Below are 18,017 nucleotides of genomic sequence, written 5' to 3'. Positions count from 1 at the left end.
TCCTTCCACTAAGACCCAAACGAGTGGAGAGGAAGGGATCACAAGAGAAAATGTTTGTTACTCAAATGACTAACAAGCCACCTCCTTTTATACTAAAACATTGACCTCAAGTGGGGGAAATTTGGTTGCTGGCCGACCTTGACGTATTGTCCCATAACACAAATAAATTCATATCTCCATGAATACTTGTCGAAATCAGATGATCATTAGATCAATCCTACACCTCTCAATGAGAGGAATCCAAGAAAAATATCAGCTGCCATGAATAAGAAGACCCAAATTGAGTTTGGCCCTAGTTGCAAGGGACAAAAACTCAAAAAAAAATCAGAACTATGCTAAAGGGAGGAAAAATACAAATACAATCTGGGGGTTAAAAACGGAGGAAGGAAAAACTGCAAAATCTTTTGCCGATCTAGCCTCATTGGGAAGGAATCATTTCAAAAATCTATTTAAAGCACCAAAAGCAGACTCAATAGCAAAGGTGATCCGGGTTGCCCAAATCTTTCCTTGGCATGCTAAGGAGGAGGAAAATGATCTACTTCTGACCCTTGTGTCAAAAGAGGAGGTAGAAGGGGTCCTAAAATCTATGCAAAGGGACAGCAGCCCAAGACCGGATGGTTGGATAGTGGAATTCTTCCATCTCTTTTTTGAGCTTATAGGGGATGAACTTATTGGGGTGGTGGAGGAATCCCGGGATAAAGGATCAATTTATGAACCCTTCAACTCTACCTCCCTAGCCTTAATCCCGAAATAGGAGGATCCCTCGTCTTTTGAGGAATTTAAGCCCATCTCTCTTTGCAACTATATCTATAAAATTATAGCAAAAGTTATTGCAATCCATCTGAAGTCTATTCTCTCAAGCAACATATCCAAGAAGCAATTTGGATTCCTAGATGGCAGACAGATCCATGAAGCAATTGGGATTGCAAAGGAGACACTGCATAGTAATAAGCGAAGCTCGAAAAAAGTTGTAATTGTAAATATTGATCCTTCCAAAGCGTATGACAGAATTAGTTGGCTATATATTCGTACGCTAATGACTCATCTGGGGTTTAGCATTGAGTTTATAAACTGGGTAATGGGATGTTATTCAAACGTCAGTTTTGTTGTCCTGATCAATGGGGCAGCATCCTCTCTCTTCCACAGTCAAAGAGGCCTTAGATACAATGCCCACTGTCTCCCCTTCTTTTCTTACTAGCGGCAGAAGGACTCAATCAATTGATACTGGAGGCGAAGAGAAGAGGAGATCTAAAAGGCATTGAAGTTGCTATAAACCTGCATATCACTCATTTGTTGTTTGTTGATGATATTCTTTTATTCAGTGACGGAAGTAGAAGTGACATTCAGCACATAAAAACATCTCTTAATCTATTCCTAGTAGTTACAGGCATGTGTATCAATGCTCAAAAATCATCTTTAATTCTAGAAGGTTTCTCATGGACTGAAATCTAAGGATTACATCGGCCCTCCATTTTGAAGCAAAGTCGATGAAGGAAAGTTTCAAGTACCTAGGATTTTATCTTAAACCGAACTCATACAAGAAACAAGATTGGTATTGGCTTGTGGCTTAAATTGAAAATTGGATCAAACACTGAAGTTATAAATGGTTGTCGAGAGCGGGGAGGTTGGTTTTCATTAAATTGGTCCTTGTGGCCATTCCTGTGTACTGGACTACATTGACATGGATCCCAAAAGGAATACTCTCACGAATAAGAAAAATATGCAGTAGGTTCCTGTGGGCCGTATCAAAGGAGGATTCAGTGCTGCCATGGGTGGCCTGGGAAAAAGTAGCTAGACCAAAGGAATGGGGTGGATGGGGCATAAAAGACCTTCCATCCTTTGCATCTTCACTAGCAGCAAAATCAGGGTGGAGGCTAATATCAATGGAGAATCTGTGGACGACAGTCATCAAAAGGAAATATAGAGGCTAATATCAATGGAGTATCTGTGGACGACAGTCATCAAAAGGAAATATGTAGATCTGACACCCATGGATGACTGGTTGAGGAATCCTGAAAAGAAGTCTCCACATGCTTCAGTAGTATGGAAGGCAACTTTGGAATCCTTTAGGATCATAGAAGAAGGATTGGCTTGGCACATTGGAAATGGAGAGAAGCTTATATTAGGTGTAGACCTGTGGGTAGGATGCAATGAGGGGTATGCCCTATCAAGAGAGGTCATGACATGCTAACATACGCAGGGCTTAGTCTTCTTAAATCAGATTGCAAGGGCAGGTCAGTCAACAATATGACAACAAGGATGGATATCAGCGGAGGAATTGCAAATGGAACCCCAATGGAAAGAGGAATGGAAAAATTATATTAGAGAGCTCCAGAGAACAAATGTTCATCTAAGGGATTGTCCGGATGTGCTGAGATGGGTCCATGCTCCCACAAGAAAATATTCTCCAAAGTTTGGCTATTGTTACCTAATGGTACGAAGGGCATGGGAGCACCAGAGTGGTGCTTTAAACCTCTCTGGAAATTAAAAAGTCCTGCAAAATCAAGACCCTTTTTCTAGTGTATCTTAAGGAACAAAATCCCTACATGGGATAACCTACAAAAAAGAAATAAGATGGGTCCAAGTTGGTGCACCCTCTGCAAAAGGAAGGAGGAATCAGTAAAACACCTTTTTTAAAGTACCCCTTCAGTATTAGAACTTGGGAAGAAACATTGAGATTACTAAGGAAGACTCAGACTTGGAATGGGGAAAACATTTGTGATGCCTGGCAAAGATGGTGGGGTGGGATGAGGTTCCGAAGGAAAATATCAAAAATCTCCATTTAATAGTCTCATGGGGAATTTGGCTAGCTTGGAACAGAAGCATCTTTAAGGATTTGGTCCCTACTCACATCCCTATTTTTGTAGAAAGTGCCTCCATCTATGCTCTTATCCCCTTACCAAATCCTGTAAAGATTTCTAAGCAAACAAGAGACGAACAGATCAAGGGTGATATACCATGGGCCTATTTTGATGGTGCGTTCGATCCACAGAACATATGTGTTGCGGGCCTTGTCATCCACATCAACAACCAAAAAAATTTAAACGCTTCGATGGGCCTTGGCTCAAGAACAAATAATTATGCGAAACTTCAATCCTTGAAACTTTTACTTTGCTGGCTTACTCAAATTAGGATGGGATCAGTCCAGATTTTTGGAGACTCACAAAATGTTGTTAAATGGTTTAATGGAGAACAAAGATGTCAAAATTATATTTCGATTTCGTTACTAGAAGAAGTCTTACATCTAAAACAAAATTTTGACTTTATTACTGTCTATCATATTTACAGGGAGCAGAACTCAGTCGCATACCTCCTTTCTAAGGAGGGTCTGCAACAGGTCATGGGTAATTGGCGCATAACAGAAGTTGATAAGGACAAGATCTGTGTGTCGGATCAACAGAGCTACACTTCCTGATCGCAAGGGGAAGACCTTTTTCAAAATGTTTTTTTCTCTACACAAGCTATGGTCTCTTTTTTTATATTGTTTGTTTTCACAACGGACAATAACATGATATTTTCTTGAAACATTAATTTTTGTAATTTTGTACAATTTCTATGTTCCTATCTGGGTCATTTTCCTCACTAATGGGGAGGCCCGAGGACTGGACTTGGCTCGTTTCTGGTTTTTTGTGCTCAAGTAGTACACAGTTCTACGAACAACCCAAAGATGACTTACTCTATGTTTATCTTATGGACATACAGTATTCTAAATGCTTAAATGCATCCTACAAATGTAACTTTTTATTGCCTAAATAGAAAGTTCGATTTCTTCCTTGGAAAAAATCTGCACTCTTGATCAACTCGACCTCTCTCATGCACAATTGTACCAATTGTACAAGCTGAAATACCTCCTTGCACAATCTATCTCGGCCTCCTCAAGTGATGCACTTTGGCTCTCTCTGACCTCATGCACTAATCTGGAACTATTTTCCTAAGCTCAAAACACGCAAATTCTCGCTAGTGCATAATCATGTGATTTACCAAATCTACGCTCTTCTTTAAAGAATCGAACTAGCTCCTCAACTCAACCAAATTGGCTCCTTGAACAAGTCAAACCAACTCCTTGAACTCAAGTCGAACTATCTTACTGAACTAAAGTTGAACTAAGATTAAATCTCCTTGCATGACCGAGTTCGATTTACTATTTTTGATTATAAGAAAATTAGAGAATTTTCCTAAGTCAAAACTAAGATAAAGTCTAATTGCACCTTTAGCTTCACTTGTGAGTCCCTCTGCCAAAGATAGTGCACTGCTAAATTTAGCAAAACTCTTCTGTCTCTAACTTCAATTAACATTTTGGAGGTTAACGAGGCCTAGATGAATATGGATATTCACAAATCTTAAGGAATGTCAACCCATATGGGTACATTAAGAAACGTCAGGACTCAAAATCCAGGGAAACAAATGAAATTGTTGACAGTTAAAAAAATGATGATGTGCAAGAAGATGACTAAAGTTCACTTCCAAGCTTGCCCATGATATGGTATTTGTCAATTCCTCAAAAACCAAGCATCATGTGAGTCAAAAGGCACCTCCTATGAATGTTTTCCCTACACTATCCATAATTTTTTTCGTTTATCCAAAGAATCTATTCATGTACTTTCGACACTCTAGAATTGATTGAAATTCTGAAAATCTTCTATCAAATTTTGTAAAAAAATCACACTGATTAGTATGAGCAAAAGGTACTAGTGAAATATTTTGTCAAACAGCACCTCCTATGAATGTTCATCATTTACCCTGCTCTATCTAGAATTTTTTTTGTTTATTACAAAGAATTTATCCCTGTACTTTAAACACTCTAAAATTGATAGAAATTTTGGAAATATTCTATCAACTGTTGAAATTTCTAAGTCTAAACGTTAGAAATTTTATCTATATTCTTCTGGTTTATTTCTCCTACTTGTTAATTACAAACAAGTTATTTAAACATATAAACATCGAAATAAACACAATACAGTCTCAACCATCTACAGATCAACAGCTGAAAGAAATAGCAAGCACACAAGTGACACCATTATTTTTGGACAACTCGTCCCCAGTAAAACCCAACTTGGGAAAACCGATGCAGCAATTCTAAGGGTTATTTATTATGCAGTATATCCTTGAGTACAACTGGGTGCCAAACTAGCTCACCTGACAAAGAAAAATAACCGACACTAATACCTCTCTATTCGGAAGCAGATATTCAGAAAATCTGCCCCACAAAACCCTCTCTAGCACAACTGAAGCATTGCGTCAGCCCTCCTGGCCTCTTTGTCAGCCTCAAAACCCTCTGCATCAACCCTCTGAGGCACTGCACAACCTCTACGGCCTTCTGTGTCAACCCTGCTACCCTCTCGTGGATGACGCAGGCCCTTCTAGCCTTTGGGTAGTCTCAACTAGCCTTTGCATGGCCTGCTCTGGCTTCTACGTTTGCTTCTCTGCCTCTGCACTGGTCTCTCGAAACTATCTCTACCTCTTTGTTCAATACTCATTGAACCTCGCTGCAAACTGATCACTAATTCGACTTTTCTTAGCAAACCCCGTTATAGAAAATTGAATGACTGATCACTCTGGCGTGTTCTCCAACTGACCCTCAAGCCTCCTCTTATACTTTTACTGTTAGTCCTTCAATGGCCGAGATTACATCTCTAATCAACGACAAAGATTAGATTTGGCTTGCTCCATGTCTTTTGGAACCTTCTAACTCAGTTTTATATTAATACCCATTAATATTTTATTTTTCTAAGTTTAGACTTAGGAACTCCATTAAAAATATTAATTATTTTAATATCTCCCAAACTGGGTAGAATCTGCCCAAACCATTCTGGGTCTTGGAGATCTCATGTGCTTTAGCCTATCCACCAATTTTCATGGCTACAGCACATTCGTTGCTACCCCAAATCAACACTCCCTCCTAGCGAGGATTGTGCTCTAGTAAAACTCCACACTGAGCATCACCCTGATTATACGGCATCAGTACTTGTGCTGATGCTAGGCCTCCCCGCCACTGCCACTGTTGCATTCGTACGGCAGCTCCCTCTGCATTCGTGTTGCTGCTGGTCCTTTCTCCCAACATTGCACCTGCACTGCAACCCCCTCTCATCATGTTGCATTGTGCTACTGCTAACCACTATTGCACTGCAACTCAGTTACTGAGAAGTAAGTAACTGATCCACCCAACTGCTAACATCCCTGTCAGGGTAGAAACACTCCCGATGTTGAAGCTCTCTCTGCCACTATCAAGTGCTCCCTCTTTTGCCTCTGTGCTACTGCAACAACTCCCTACCTCTCACACCGTTGCAAACCTCTCTGTGCCATCCTGCACTGTTGCAACCTCCTCTGTGCCTCTCGCACTACTGCAGCCTGCTAGCTCTGTGCTACCCGGGACTCCTGCACTGTAGCACTCTCTATCGCTTTATCCGCATCCATTTCTACTGACATCCGCCAGTCCTAGTACTCTCTCTGGGGCTCCCGTAGCAAGGTATAATCCAAGAGTTTGGGTACCTTAAGGATCTTGCCCCTCATTGCCTGTAGTCTTCCTGACTACAGCTCGATGTCTCCCCACCTCTTCTCTAGAGGTACATGAGCACTCATGGCACAATCGTCATCCTCCTCTACCTCCTTTTCCGCCTTCGCTGGCACTGCCTTAGAGTCAGACGCCTCTCCCTTGTTCTTCTTCCTCGAACACTGGTTCGCATAATGCCCCAGTTCCCCACAGTTGAAGCACTTAACCTTGGAGAGGTCATTTTTCTTCCTCTTCTCCTGCTTTCCCGCAGATGCCAGAGCTGCATCCTCTTCCTCTTCCTTCTTGATCTGGACTCCTTTGCTGCTACTTCCCGTCTTGCTCAGTCGTCTGATCTCTTCTTGGCGAAGAGTCGCCCACAATTCTTCCCAATCTAGAAGATTCACCCTGCCCAGTATGCTCTGGACAAATGTCTCCCACTCCTCGGAGACTGTGTTTAGTGTGGTCCTCACCATCAACTCCTGATCCGGCGTGGCCCCTATGGAAGTCAGTTGGTCCCATATCTCCTTCAAGTAACATCTTCCTCTACACGAAAATATGCTGGTACAACGTCTTCAAGATGTCCCACATTTCCTTTGTCGTCTCCTTCTCGGCAATATGCTAGACCACATGATCCTTGACCCCATCAAGGATGATGCATTTCCCCTTGGTCATTGCCTCTTCGTACTTCTCATTATTAGTCAGGTCAACTGGGATAGCCACTATTCTCAAGGTGAAGGCCTTGATGCGATGTCTATCTAGAATGGACAGGATCCTGGCCTTCCACCAAACCGCAAAGTTGGACGCCCCGTCCAGCCTATCCTAATCTCTCAGTCCATTCATCGCCATCTCTCTGCTCTTCCTTTTGACTCCTCAGAGTCTCTACTTCCCTATAGAAGTTCTCTCTTCGACTCCCTCTGAGTCGCTACTTCCCGTCTAAAAGTTATATGTTCAATTTCCCTCCTAGAAATCTGCCTGCCAACCATCGAGTTGCACCTCTTCGGTCTCCTATGCACCTGCAACACTTATCCGAATTCCTTGACTAGATATCTGCCTCTATAGCGACTCCCTCTACCTTGGTTTTGCCCTGTTAGGTATTGTTCTGTCTCAGCAGCAATAGCACCCCACCAGCTTCACTCCTCGCAATCTACCCATAGCTTCCTATGCCCCAGCAACTGAAGGACTGAGCCTTTAAGCTCTGTGCAATCCCAGCACTGGCCCAAATGCTCCCCTAGCCAATCGTGTCAACCCTCCTAGTCTCTGCGTGAGCCTTTTCTGCCCTCCTCAGCCTCTGCGTTGGCCTCTCTCTGGCCCCGACTAATGACGCAATCCCTCTGCGTCAACCCTTCTTCTGTCACTTTCTGCAAGGAACAGCTTTTGTCACTCGAGACAGCTGTTTCTGTTGCAATTGCTCTACTTCAGCTGATGCCTTTAGCTCTCCTGTGATCTGCAACCACGCTCTGATACCAAGTTGAAATTTCTAAGTCTAACCGTTAGAAATTTTATCTGTATTCTTCTGGTTTATTTCTCCTAATTGTTAATTACAAACAAGTTATTTAAACATATAAACATCGAAATAAACGCAATACAATGTCAACCATCTACAGATCAACAGCTGAAAGAAATAGCAAACACACAAGTGACAGTTATTTTTTGGACAACTCATCCCCGAAAAAACCCAACTTGGGAAAATCGGTGCAGCAATTCTAAGGGTTATTTATTATGCAGTATATCCTTGACTACAACTGGGTACCAAACTAGCTCACCTGACAGAGAAAAATAACCGGCAATAATACTTCTCTATTCGAAAGCAGATATTCAGAAAATCTGCCCCACAAAACCCTCTCCAGCACAACTGAAGCACTGCGTCAACCCTCCTAGCCTCTGCGTCAGCCCTCTAAGGCACTACGCAAGCCCTTCTAGCCTCTACGTGGCTTGCTCTGGCTTCTACGTCTGCCTCTGTGCTGGTCTCTCGGCACTATCTCTGCTTCTTTGTCCAGTACTCACTGCCCCTCGCTGCAAACTGATCATTGATTCGACTTTTCTTAGCAAACGCCGCTCTAGAAAATCGAATGACTGATCACTCTGGTGTGTTCTCCAACTGACCCTCAAGCCTCCTCTTATACTTTTCATGTTGGTCTTTCAACGGCCGAGATTACATCTATAATCAACAGCTAAGATTAGATTTGGCTTGATCCATATCTTTTGGAACCTTCTAGCCCAGTTTTATATTAAACCCATTAATATTTTATTTTTCCTAAGTTTAGACTTAGGAACTCCATTAAAAATATTAATTACTTTAATATCTCCCAAACCGGTAGAATCTGCCCAAACCGTTTCTGGGTCTTGGAGATTTCATGGCTAGAGCACATCCAATGCTACCCCAAATCAACATCAACTTTTGTAATTAAAAAAAAAAACCACGACTATAGGTATGGGAGAGGCACACCACAGGCACTCCTCAAGGTAATGCAAGACCAATTTTGAGCAGTGAAAAGGATTGGCTTTCAAAAAGTAGACATGAGAAAATAAAGATGAAAAAGAAACATTATTCAACATACTTTCTTTCAAAAAAAGTTTCTACAAGCAACCCTCGAGATCCCCTCCCAACATGGAGTACAAAGTTGCAAATCTATAGAAGTATACAAGACAAGCCAAGAAACTACGAAGTTTTAAAGCTATACGTAAAATGTTTTTTTTAAACATTCAAGGAACTAATCATTAGAGTTTACTCATCATGACATTTACAATGAAAGCGGTATAGATTTATTAGGGACCGAAACCTCGACAATCATATATCACTTCCAGAAAGTATCATGATACAATCTCATGGGTCAAGATGTTACAAAAATGAAATAACACATTTAAGATCACTCAAAAAAGGAAAAATGAAATCAGTGTTGCATTTTTTTTGCAGGAACAAGTTGTGATAAGATACATGCTCTCTTTCTTGATGAATTGGGAGGAATGGCTATACGAATACTCAAAAAATGTACAGTGTTCGGTATCTTTCCAATGCCTTCTCTGGCAGTTCTCTCTTTCTTGATGAACTGGGAGGAATGGCTATACGAATACTCAAAAAATGTACAGTGTTCGGTATCTTGCCAATGCCTTCTCTTGCAATGCCAAGAATGAGTGGTTTTCTAGTAGAATCTATGTTTGAAATAATTACAGGTCTCAAAAATATTCTTTGACCTTCCAAATCGCCATAACTATGGAAATAATAATAGAAACAATATTAAATCCCATCAAATTGTTATCCTTCTTATGTTGAATGTTCTACGCATACAAGGTTTTGAATGCCATGAAGCCTTATTGTACATATTATAAACCACGAAAACACTCTCTTTGTTCTTATTTTATTTGTTAGGGAGGGCGGGGCAAAGAGGGGAAGAGGATGAGGCCAAGATTCAAGCCCTAAGCAATCTTGGCAAGAATATACAACCCTCGTAGTTGTAACCTAATCCAAAGGAAGTCCATTCTTTGCGGTGCATTGCTTCAGGGCATGATTTTTGAAGCACTTCCAACTCACAAAGGAAATTATTTAGATAAAAACATTGATCAAGAAATTCTGTTACGTATTTTTGTGAGGAACATATCCTGTTGAGGGAAGATCCAAATCGCCCTTTGGTTTGATCCCCAGATATGAGAATTGATTTCTTCAATTACTAGTAATTTTCTCCTTGCTCGCTTAACCACGTTCACCAAGATCATGTCAAGTGGTTCTAGTCAAGTGGTTGATTGTTCTAGTCTAGCGGTTGAATCAAAAATTAAAATACTCTAGGTTCAAAGCCCTCAGTGACCTGCAGTGTGCAAACGACCATCGGATTTAACTACCGCAGGGTTGAGGTCCCAGCAACCTTGACAGTCATGTCCAAATCCGGGTAAATATGGCATAACAAATTTCCCGAAGGTAAGGCAACCAATTCCTCCACAAAGGCCACTGGCAAAAACATTAAAAATAAATAACATTCCGCTAGAATCAAACGAAGCTTTCTCGAAAACATCATACAGCAATAAGAAAGTTGTGCATATTGTATATCCTAAAAATGGAGGCCTTCTGAGAAAAGATCAAAGCCAGAATATGCACAACACACAAACGGATCGCAAGTGTGTTAATAAAATTACAAAAGGTATCCTCCATTTGAAAATGGTAAACAGGGCCACCAATATGACAGAAAAAGGTAGCAAAGATCAAATCGATGATATGGAGAATGGAAAGGAAAGCACACCAATATATTTGCTCGCGAAAGATGCGCTAGTACAGGCTTCAACCTTGAGGATGTACCAAGCCTGGCTGCAAATAGACTAGCCATTGCTCCCTGCCTTCCAACAACCAGCTACACAGCAGATTAACAACATATGATTAGAATGGCCACTGGAAATTTTTATTGTAGTTGACTCCTACATGTAAAATAGGTCATAAATTTTTAAAAATTTAAAAGAATACCCATCGGAAAAAAAATCAGTCACTCAACGTACGGGTAAGAGATCTACGGAGTTAAAATCTTATTTTGGCACTCAGCTTTGTTCTTATTTAAATACCCTGATATAGTTTTGCATTTATCCAATCAAACTCTCTGTTTTGCATTTACCCAAATCCACTTCCCTATTTTGTTTGTTTCATTGTTTGCTAAAACAATTTTGACTTGGCCTCAGTGATTTGTTTCCACAAAATCTGAGATTTCCTTGCCATGGGAATGAGGCTGCTTATAAAACCCTAAAACCGAATTCCACTGCCACTCACCAAACCACACCTAAAAATCTGACGAAGCGGTTTTCGAGCCCTTTACTCCACTAAGCTCACAGATTCGACAGATAGAAATAAAGTTTTCCACAGTTTTCTTACTACGCATTCCGGCAATGTTGCGACTTTTTAGCCGGTCAAGAACGGTATCTTAATAGAAAAAAGAAACAAAAGGAATGAGAATGGGGAAAAACCTTGTGGACTGTAGAACGATGCTCCTGCCACGGACTCGATCTCGCTCGGATAGACCTCGGGGCGAATGGCCGGAGCTGAATAAACCTTTCAGGAACCACTAATGCAGGCAAGGGAGGCCGCTGATGCAGGTAAGGGTATCGCAGTGCTGGCTGGGGCGTGTGAGAGCTGCTGTAAACGCAGGCCCCAATGTTCCTGAAATTACTGGACAGGTAAAAGAAGAACACAATCGCAATAGAAAAAAATTGAAAATACGGCAATTCAGTTCCGTTCGTGAATTAATTCGCTAATTCGAAGTTCGGTACTGCACGCTCAGTTTACAAGGGAGCACCACAGTTTTCCACACGGCCGATTCAGTTTACAGGAGATAACAGAGCAAGTATGCGAGACCCGTGAGATGGCAGGTTAACGGCAATGTCCGACTTTTAATTTTAAGCAGGAAAAAGGAGGGTTGCATTAAACTTGGTAAAAAATAATAAGTTTTATAATTTTTTAACTATCCTTTAGGAACTTATTAAATATATATATTCAAAAGTGGTGAAATTCTAAAAAGCATGGAGATCAAATAAAATTAAAGTCAATATATTTGCTAGTAAATTGAGCATTTGTATTGAGGTTCAAACAGAGTGTTATCCATACAAGGATTTCTTTGATGAGACTCTCCCACTAGTGCTTACTTTGCCTCCCATGGCTTCTAACAAATACTTTGCACTTGTGTCTCGTTTTTATGATGGGATTATCTAGACCTTACTCAGATCAATAGATACAATTACAAATCACAGGGCTATATCTATCTCTACAGTGATTATGCAAAATGAATTTTGGCTATTAGATCATGGTCTTCCACTTGTTGGCTTAAATGCATAAGTCTCGGTCTCAAGGACTGCTTCGCTTCCTCACGAGAAGGCAATTCTCCAAATTTCTTAGTCTTGTATTCTTATTGTGGATACTCCATAGTAGTTGTCCTTTATTTGAAACGGGGTTATTCAATTTGATCTTTGCCATGCATTTGGTTGTTATTAATTATCATTTTTGTTGAATCTATAATTATGGTCGGTCTTCATAATGTACATTTGGTCACTTGATGTAATTATATTTATCATTATAAAGCATATTTATAAATGCTTGAGTCAAAGGAAAAATTATTTTGATTCAAAGTCTCATTGTGACTTTTTTTTAAGTTGAACACTCGAATTTTTTAAATGTAAAATTTGGCTCCAAAAGTGACAAGTTGGCTTCCCTCCAAGTCAAGTCGGCCCTAGCCAAGAGACATGTCCATTCACCCAATCTAGACTACTATATAAAGGCAGCTCGACCTCCTTCACTTGGGCATTTGTATTTTCTCACACAAGACAGTTTCTACGCAAGCAAGTGAAGGACAAGGAGAACGAAAAGAAGGATGAAATTCATCTATCTTGCTCTCGCTCTCTCGCTCTCTCTCTCTCTCTCTCTCTCTCTCTCATCTATGGATAATTTCTCTCTCTTTTTCTAGTTCGCAGATTTTCTGGGCAGTTTTTGTTACATAAGATGAGTTTCTGAAGAAGCCACGAAAGCCTTAGAAAGTCAAGTTTCTAAAGCTGACACAAAAGGCTGAATTTTTGGGCAAATCAGTAAAGTGAATTGCTTGATCAAATTGGGAGGTTTGAGTTGGAGGGAAGACCAAGTTTTACCATAGGTCTAGGTATGTCTCTCAGTGAACAAGAAGAAATCCTCAATTGAAAAAGGTTGTTGGTTTTTTCCCCTTGGTGGGTTTTCCCATGGTAAATCGTGTCTTCTTTTGTGTGTTGTGATCTCTAATATTCTATTGTTCTTTGTGGTTGAATTTATGAAGTATAATTTTGCTTAATGATATATCAAATAAGTTAAAAGAATATCTACATCAAAAGTAATTATCAGAATTTCAGAAATATTGTGCTAACCCTAATTGCACTAGAAAATCAACATGGTACTAAAGCTTTGGTGAAGGAAGAAGGGACCATTGAGATCACTTTGACAAAATCCTAAAGAGCATTTTATTTAACTCCTTCTTGCAGATTGGTTTCTATGGCTTCTTCCATGAAATCTGAAAACAAGCTAGAGGGAGCATCTAATTTCAACACCTAGAAAGTTAGAATAAATATTCTTCTTACCAAGAACAAGGTGTTGGACATTGTGAAGGAATAGTTGTTGAACGAGAAGATGATGCAGGAAAAGAAAAGTTCAAGGAGGATGACATCAATGTTATGAGCATCATAGTGGATTGCATTAGGAATACTTTTGGTTCCCTACATTGCAAAACTTGATACCTCAAAGAAGATGTTCCTTTGCATAAGATAATGACATGTGGTTCGTCAATAGTGGAGTATCAAGGCGCGTGACCGAAGAGCATGGGAATCTTTCAAGCATGAAAGAAAGGAAGTTGCCTCAAAGGGTTGAACTGGGAGACAATAACAGCTATGCAATCAAAGGGGTTGGAAAGGCATCCATAGAGCTAGAATCTGGTAACAATGTACATCTCAACAATGTTCTTTATGTACCATGTTTGAAAAAGAATCTTGTCTTTGTTTCTTGTTTAGAAGATAAAAGAGATATAATTACTTTTGTGGATGACATAGTACTCATTTGGTCAAGGGCTCTAGTATATATGATGCTAGGGTTGTTGTGATTCATGATGGAAGAATGTATAGACTTGTAAGTCAACCAGAACAAACAGTAATACATGATGAAATAAATTCAAGCGAGTTATGGCACCAAAGGTATAAACATCTTCATTTTAGAGCATTGATTGGGTTAAGTCAAACAGTGTTAGGGGTTCCTAAACTACAGATAAAGAACGATTATATATGCAAAGGATGTGCTCTTGGGAATAACATCAAGAAACCATTTCCAAACAATGACAATAGATCTAAGGAAGCTTTGGACTTGATTCATTCCAATGTATGTGGTCTGATGCCTATGAAATCGCTTGGTGGTTTGTTGTATTATGTGACATTTATTGATGACTTCTCATGTAAGACATGAATATTTCTCTTTAAGACTAAGGATGAGGTATTCAACAAGTTCTAGGAATACAAAGTTGAAGTGGAAACTTTAAAGGTAGGAAGATCAAGATACTAAGATCTAATAATGGAGGAGAATACACCTTGAAGGAGTTTGTTGCTTTCTACAAGCAGGATGGGCTTAAGAGGGAGTTTATTGTCCCCTATAATCCGCAACAAAATGGTGTATTAGAATGAAAGAACAGATCCTTTGATGAATCGGTCAAAGCCATGATGCATGATTTGGACTTTGTCATTGTTCTTATGGGGGGGGACATCACAAACAATTGTGTCCATTCAAAATAGAAGTCCTCATAAAATCTTGGAAGGTATGACTCCTGAAGAAGCTTTCTTTAAAAGGGAGCTAGAGGTTGGTCACATGAGGATCTTTGATTGTCCAGTATATATTCATGTTCCTAGGGATAAGAGAAACAAGCTTGAGCCTTCAGGAAAGAAAGGCATGTTTGTTGGATACAGTGAATAATCGAAGGCTTACAGAGTATACATCCCAAAGCAATGACGAATTGAGGTCAGCCAAGATGTGACCTTCAATGAGAAACTGGCATATTGGAAGTATAAGGAAGTCTTCATAGATTCCTTGGATGAGGTGAAACAGGAGGCCTTAAGGGAGGAGCATTCAAGTTCTACGGAATGTACTGAAAGGCCAAAAGGGCCTCAAGATCCAACAAAACCAATCACAGTTCCAGAGATCAAGAAGTGACCAGCATGGCTTCGATCCACATTGGAAGAGGTAGAAGGGCATGTAGCTCTTGATGGCGCATCTAGAGAGGTGAAGAAACCTAAGAGGTTCTCCAGGTATGCAACTCTCATGACAAAAACCATTGATGAAGAACCTTCCACATATGAAGAAGCAACTAGCCAGCAGGTTTGGAAGGAGGCAATGAATGAAGAGTATCAAGCGATCATGAAGAATGATGTATTGGAGATTGTGCCAAGGCCTAAAGGGAAGTTAATGGTGACTTCCAAGTGGATGTACAAGATTAAGCATGTTGCAAATGGTAATAATAACAAATACAAGGCACAGTTCATGGCTAGAGGATTCTCCCATAAATAGGGAGAAGACTGTGATGAGACCTTTGCTCTAGTTGTCAATTACACCTCTATTAGATCCATCATTTCTCTTGCTACTTCATTGGGATGGAAATTGCACTATATGGATGTGAAGACTACTTTCCTCAATGGTGTGATTGAGGAAGAGGTGTATATAGAGCAACCTCAAGGCATTGAGGTATTTGGAAAGGACTCTCATGTTTGCAGGTTGAAGAAGGTCAGGTATGGACTCAAGCAAGCTCCAAGAGACTGGTATTCTCGTATTGGCAGTTATCTGACGAGACTGGGATTTACCAAGAGTGAAGTCGATCTAAACCTTTACTTTAAGGTTGTTAAGAATACACCTCGATCTTACTATTACATGTTGATGACTTTCTTCTTACATGTGTCAAGCCTCTTATCATTCTATTTATGAAGCAATTAGCTTCTGAGTTCGATATGAAGGGTCTTGGATTGATGCATTATTACTTGGGATTAGAAGTATAGTAGAAACTTGTCAAAGTCTTCCTTGGTCAAGGAAAGTATGTGTTAGAGATCCTTCAGAGATTCGGTATGATGGATTGCAAATCCATGCCAACTTCCATGGTGACCAACTTGAAGAAGTTAAGAGGCTTTGACTCTAGATTGGTAGATCCATTTATGTACCAACAGTTGATTGGTTCGTTGATGTACTTGGATAACACCAGGTCAGACATATGCTTTGTTGTGAACACATTGAGATAGTTCCATGTTGAATTGAGACATGAAACACAATTTGAGATATTTGTGTGGTATAATGAATTATGGCTTGAGATTTGTTGCAAACGAGGATGTACAGTTTTAGGGATATACAAATGTTGATTGGGAAAGAAGTGTCAAAGATAGGAAGAGTGCCTCGAGAGTATGCTTCACTATGGGATCCGCTATGATATTGTGGATGAGTGGGAATCAGAGGTCAATTGCACTCAGCGCTACTGAAGCAGAGTACATCGTAACCAATGAGGCTTGTATCGAAGCAATATGGCTCTAGAATTTGTTTACATGATTGTTCGAACAAGAGTTGGAACCCACGATGATAGACTGTGACAATCAAAGTTGTGTGAAGTTTTACGAGAATTGTGTGTTCCATGACAAGTCAAAGCATATTGAGATCAAGTACCACTGCATTAGTGACATGGTGCAGAGGAGAGAAATAAGGTTCGAATACATCTCCATTGATGAGCAGACAATTGATGTTTTGACAAAGTTATTATCGAGAGATAAGTTCGTGTAATTCAGAGACAAGTTAGGGCTTGTGGAGATTACCCCTCTCATTGAGAGGGAGTGTTGACATGTCTACAACATGGATGGACGTTATCCCAAAAGGGAGAATGGGTCCAAGAGACCTAAAGGGCTCAACAAGCAGAATTGAGTGAGTGTCTCTTGGAGGAGGACCTTGATCACACACCAAGAATGGTGGAGTGAGGTACTAGACCTTGATCACACAATAGGCATGGTGGAGTGAGGTATTGGACCTTGATCACACACCAGGCATGGTGGAGTGAGGTCCTTCAACATCTAGACCCTGATCACACGCCAAGCATGGTGGAGCAAGGTCCTTCAACATCTATATATTGATCACACACTAGAAGGGCGGAGTGAGGATCTAGACCCTAATCACACACCAGAAGGGTGGAGTGAGGTCCTAGACCTTGATCACACACCAAGTAGGGTGGAGTGATGTCCTTTCACAATTTAGACCCGATCAACAACCAGGAATGGGTTGAGTGAGGTCTTGGCTCAGAGTGCTCACCAGGGAGGGTGAGTGAGTGCTTACTAGTTGAGGGTCTCAGCATTTTGGCCTAATTTGAGTCCATGGGATTCGAGGATTGATCACTGGAGGAATGAGTCTTGATATGTTGATGAAATTTCCATGGGTCTGGTATTGCCCCGAATAAGGCCACTAACAGATGCTAATGATAGATGATGATGTTGGTGATGATGGATAACCTTTTTCTTCAGAGAAATTTGTTCAATTTGAGAATTTATATGACAATGATTATAAATACCTCCCTAGTTAAGAGGGAGGGTTGAATTTGTAACTATGGTCAGTGTTTGTAATGTACATTTGGTCACTTGATGTAATTATATTTAGCATTGTAAATCATATTTATAAATGCTTGAGTCAAAGGAAAATTCATTTCGAGTCAAAGTCCCATTGCAACCTTTTTTAAAGTTGAAATTTTGAATTTTTGAAATGAAGATTTTGGCTCCAAAAGTGACAAGTAAGTTTCCTTCTAAGTCAAAACGGCCCCTTGGGCATTTGTATTCTCTCACATAATATTAATCTCTCTCTCTCTCTCTCTCTCTAGCTCGCACATGTGAACAATTTCTCTCTTTTTTCATGGTTCATAAATTTTCTAAGCAGTTTTTGTTGCAGAAAGTCAAGTTTCTGAAGTTGATACAAAAGGCTAAATTTTTAGGCAGATCATTATAGCGAATTGCTGGATTAGATTGGGAGGCTTGACGTGGAGGGGAAGACTAG

The 18,017-nt window shown here is 40.2% G+C and overlaps 1 protein-coding gene across 1 annotated transcript in view; it reads right to left on the bottom strand.

Moving 5' to 3' along the window:
- LOC149160297 (succinate dehydrogenase subunit 5, mitochondrial-like) overlaps nt 1-11,863 on the bottom strand; it is a 53,412-nt gene extending 41,549 nt beyond the window's left edge. The window contains exons 1-2 of the mRNA XM_089436685.1: nt 11,429-11,863; nt 10,720-10,827 (exon numbers count right to left, since the gene is read on the bottom strand). Coding sequence (XP_089292811.1) covers nt 10,720-10,803 — 84 coding nt within the window. The 5' untranslated portion in view covers nt 10,804-10,827; nt 11,429-11,863. The remainder of the gene's footprint in view (nt 1-10,719; nt 10,828-11,428) is intronic.
- Between the last annotated feature and the right edge of the window lie 6,154 nt (nt 11,864-18,017).

The sequence above is a fragment of the Pinus tabuliformis genome, chromosome 5_2 (genome assembly GCF_031772625.1).
Source record: "Pinus tabuliformis cultivar Carrire ecotype Pingquan chromosome 5_2, CPIR1, whole genome shotgun sequence".
Classification (NCBI taxonomy): Eukaryota; Viridiplantae; Streptophyta; class Pinopsida; order Pinales; family Pinaceae; genus Pinus; species Pinus tabuliformis.
The sequence above is the reverse complement of the archived record's forward strand: the minus strand, read 5'-3'. Positions and strand labels throughout refer to the sequence as shown.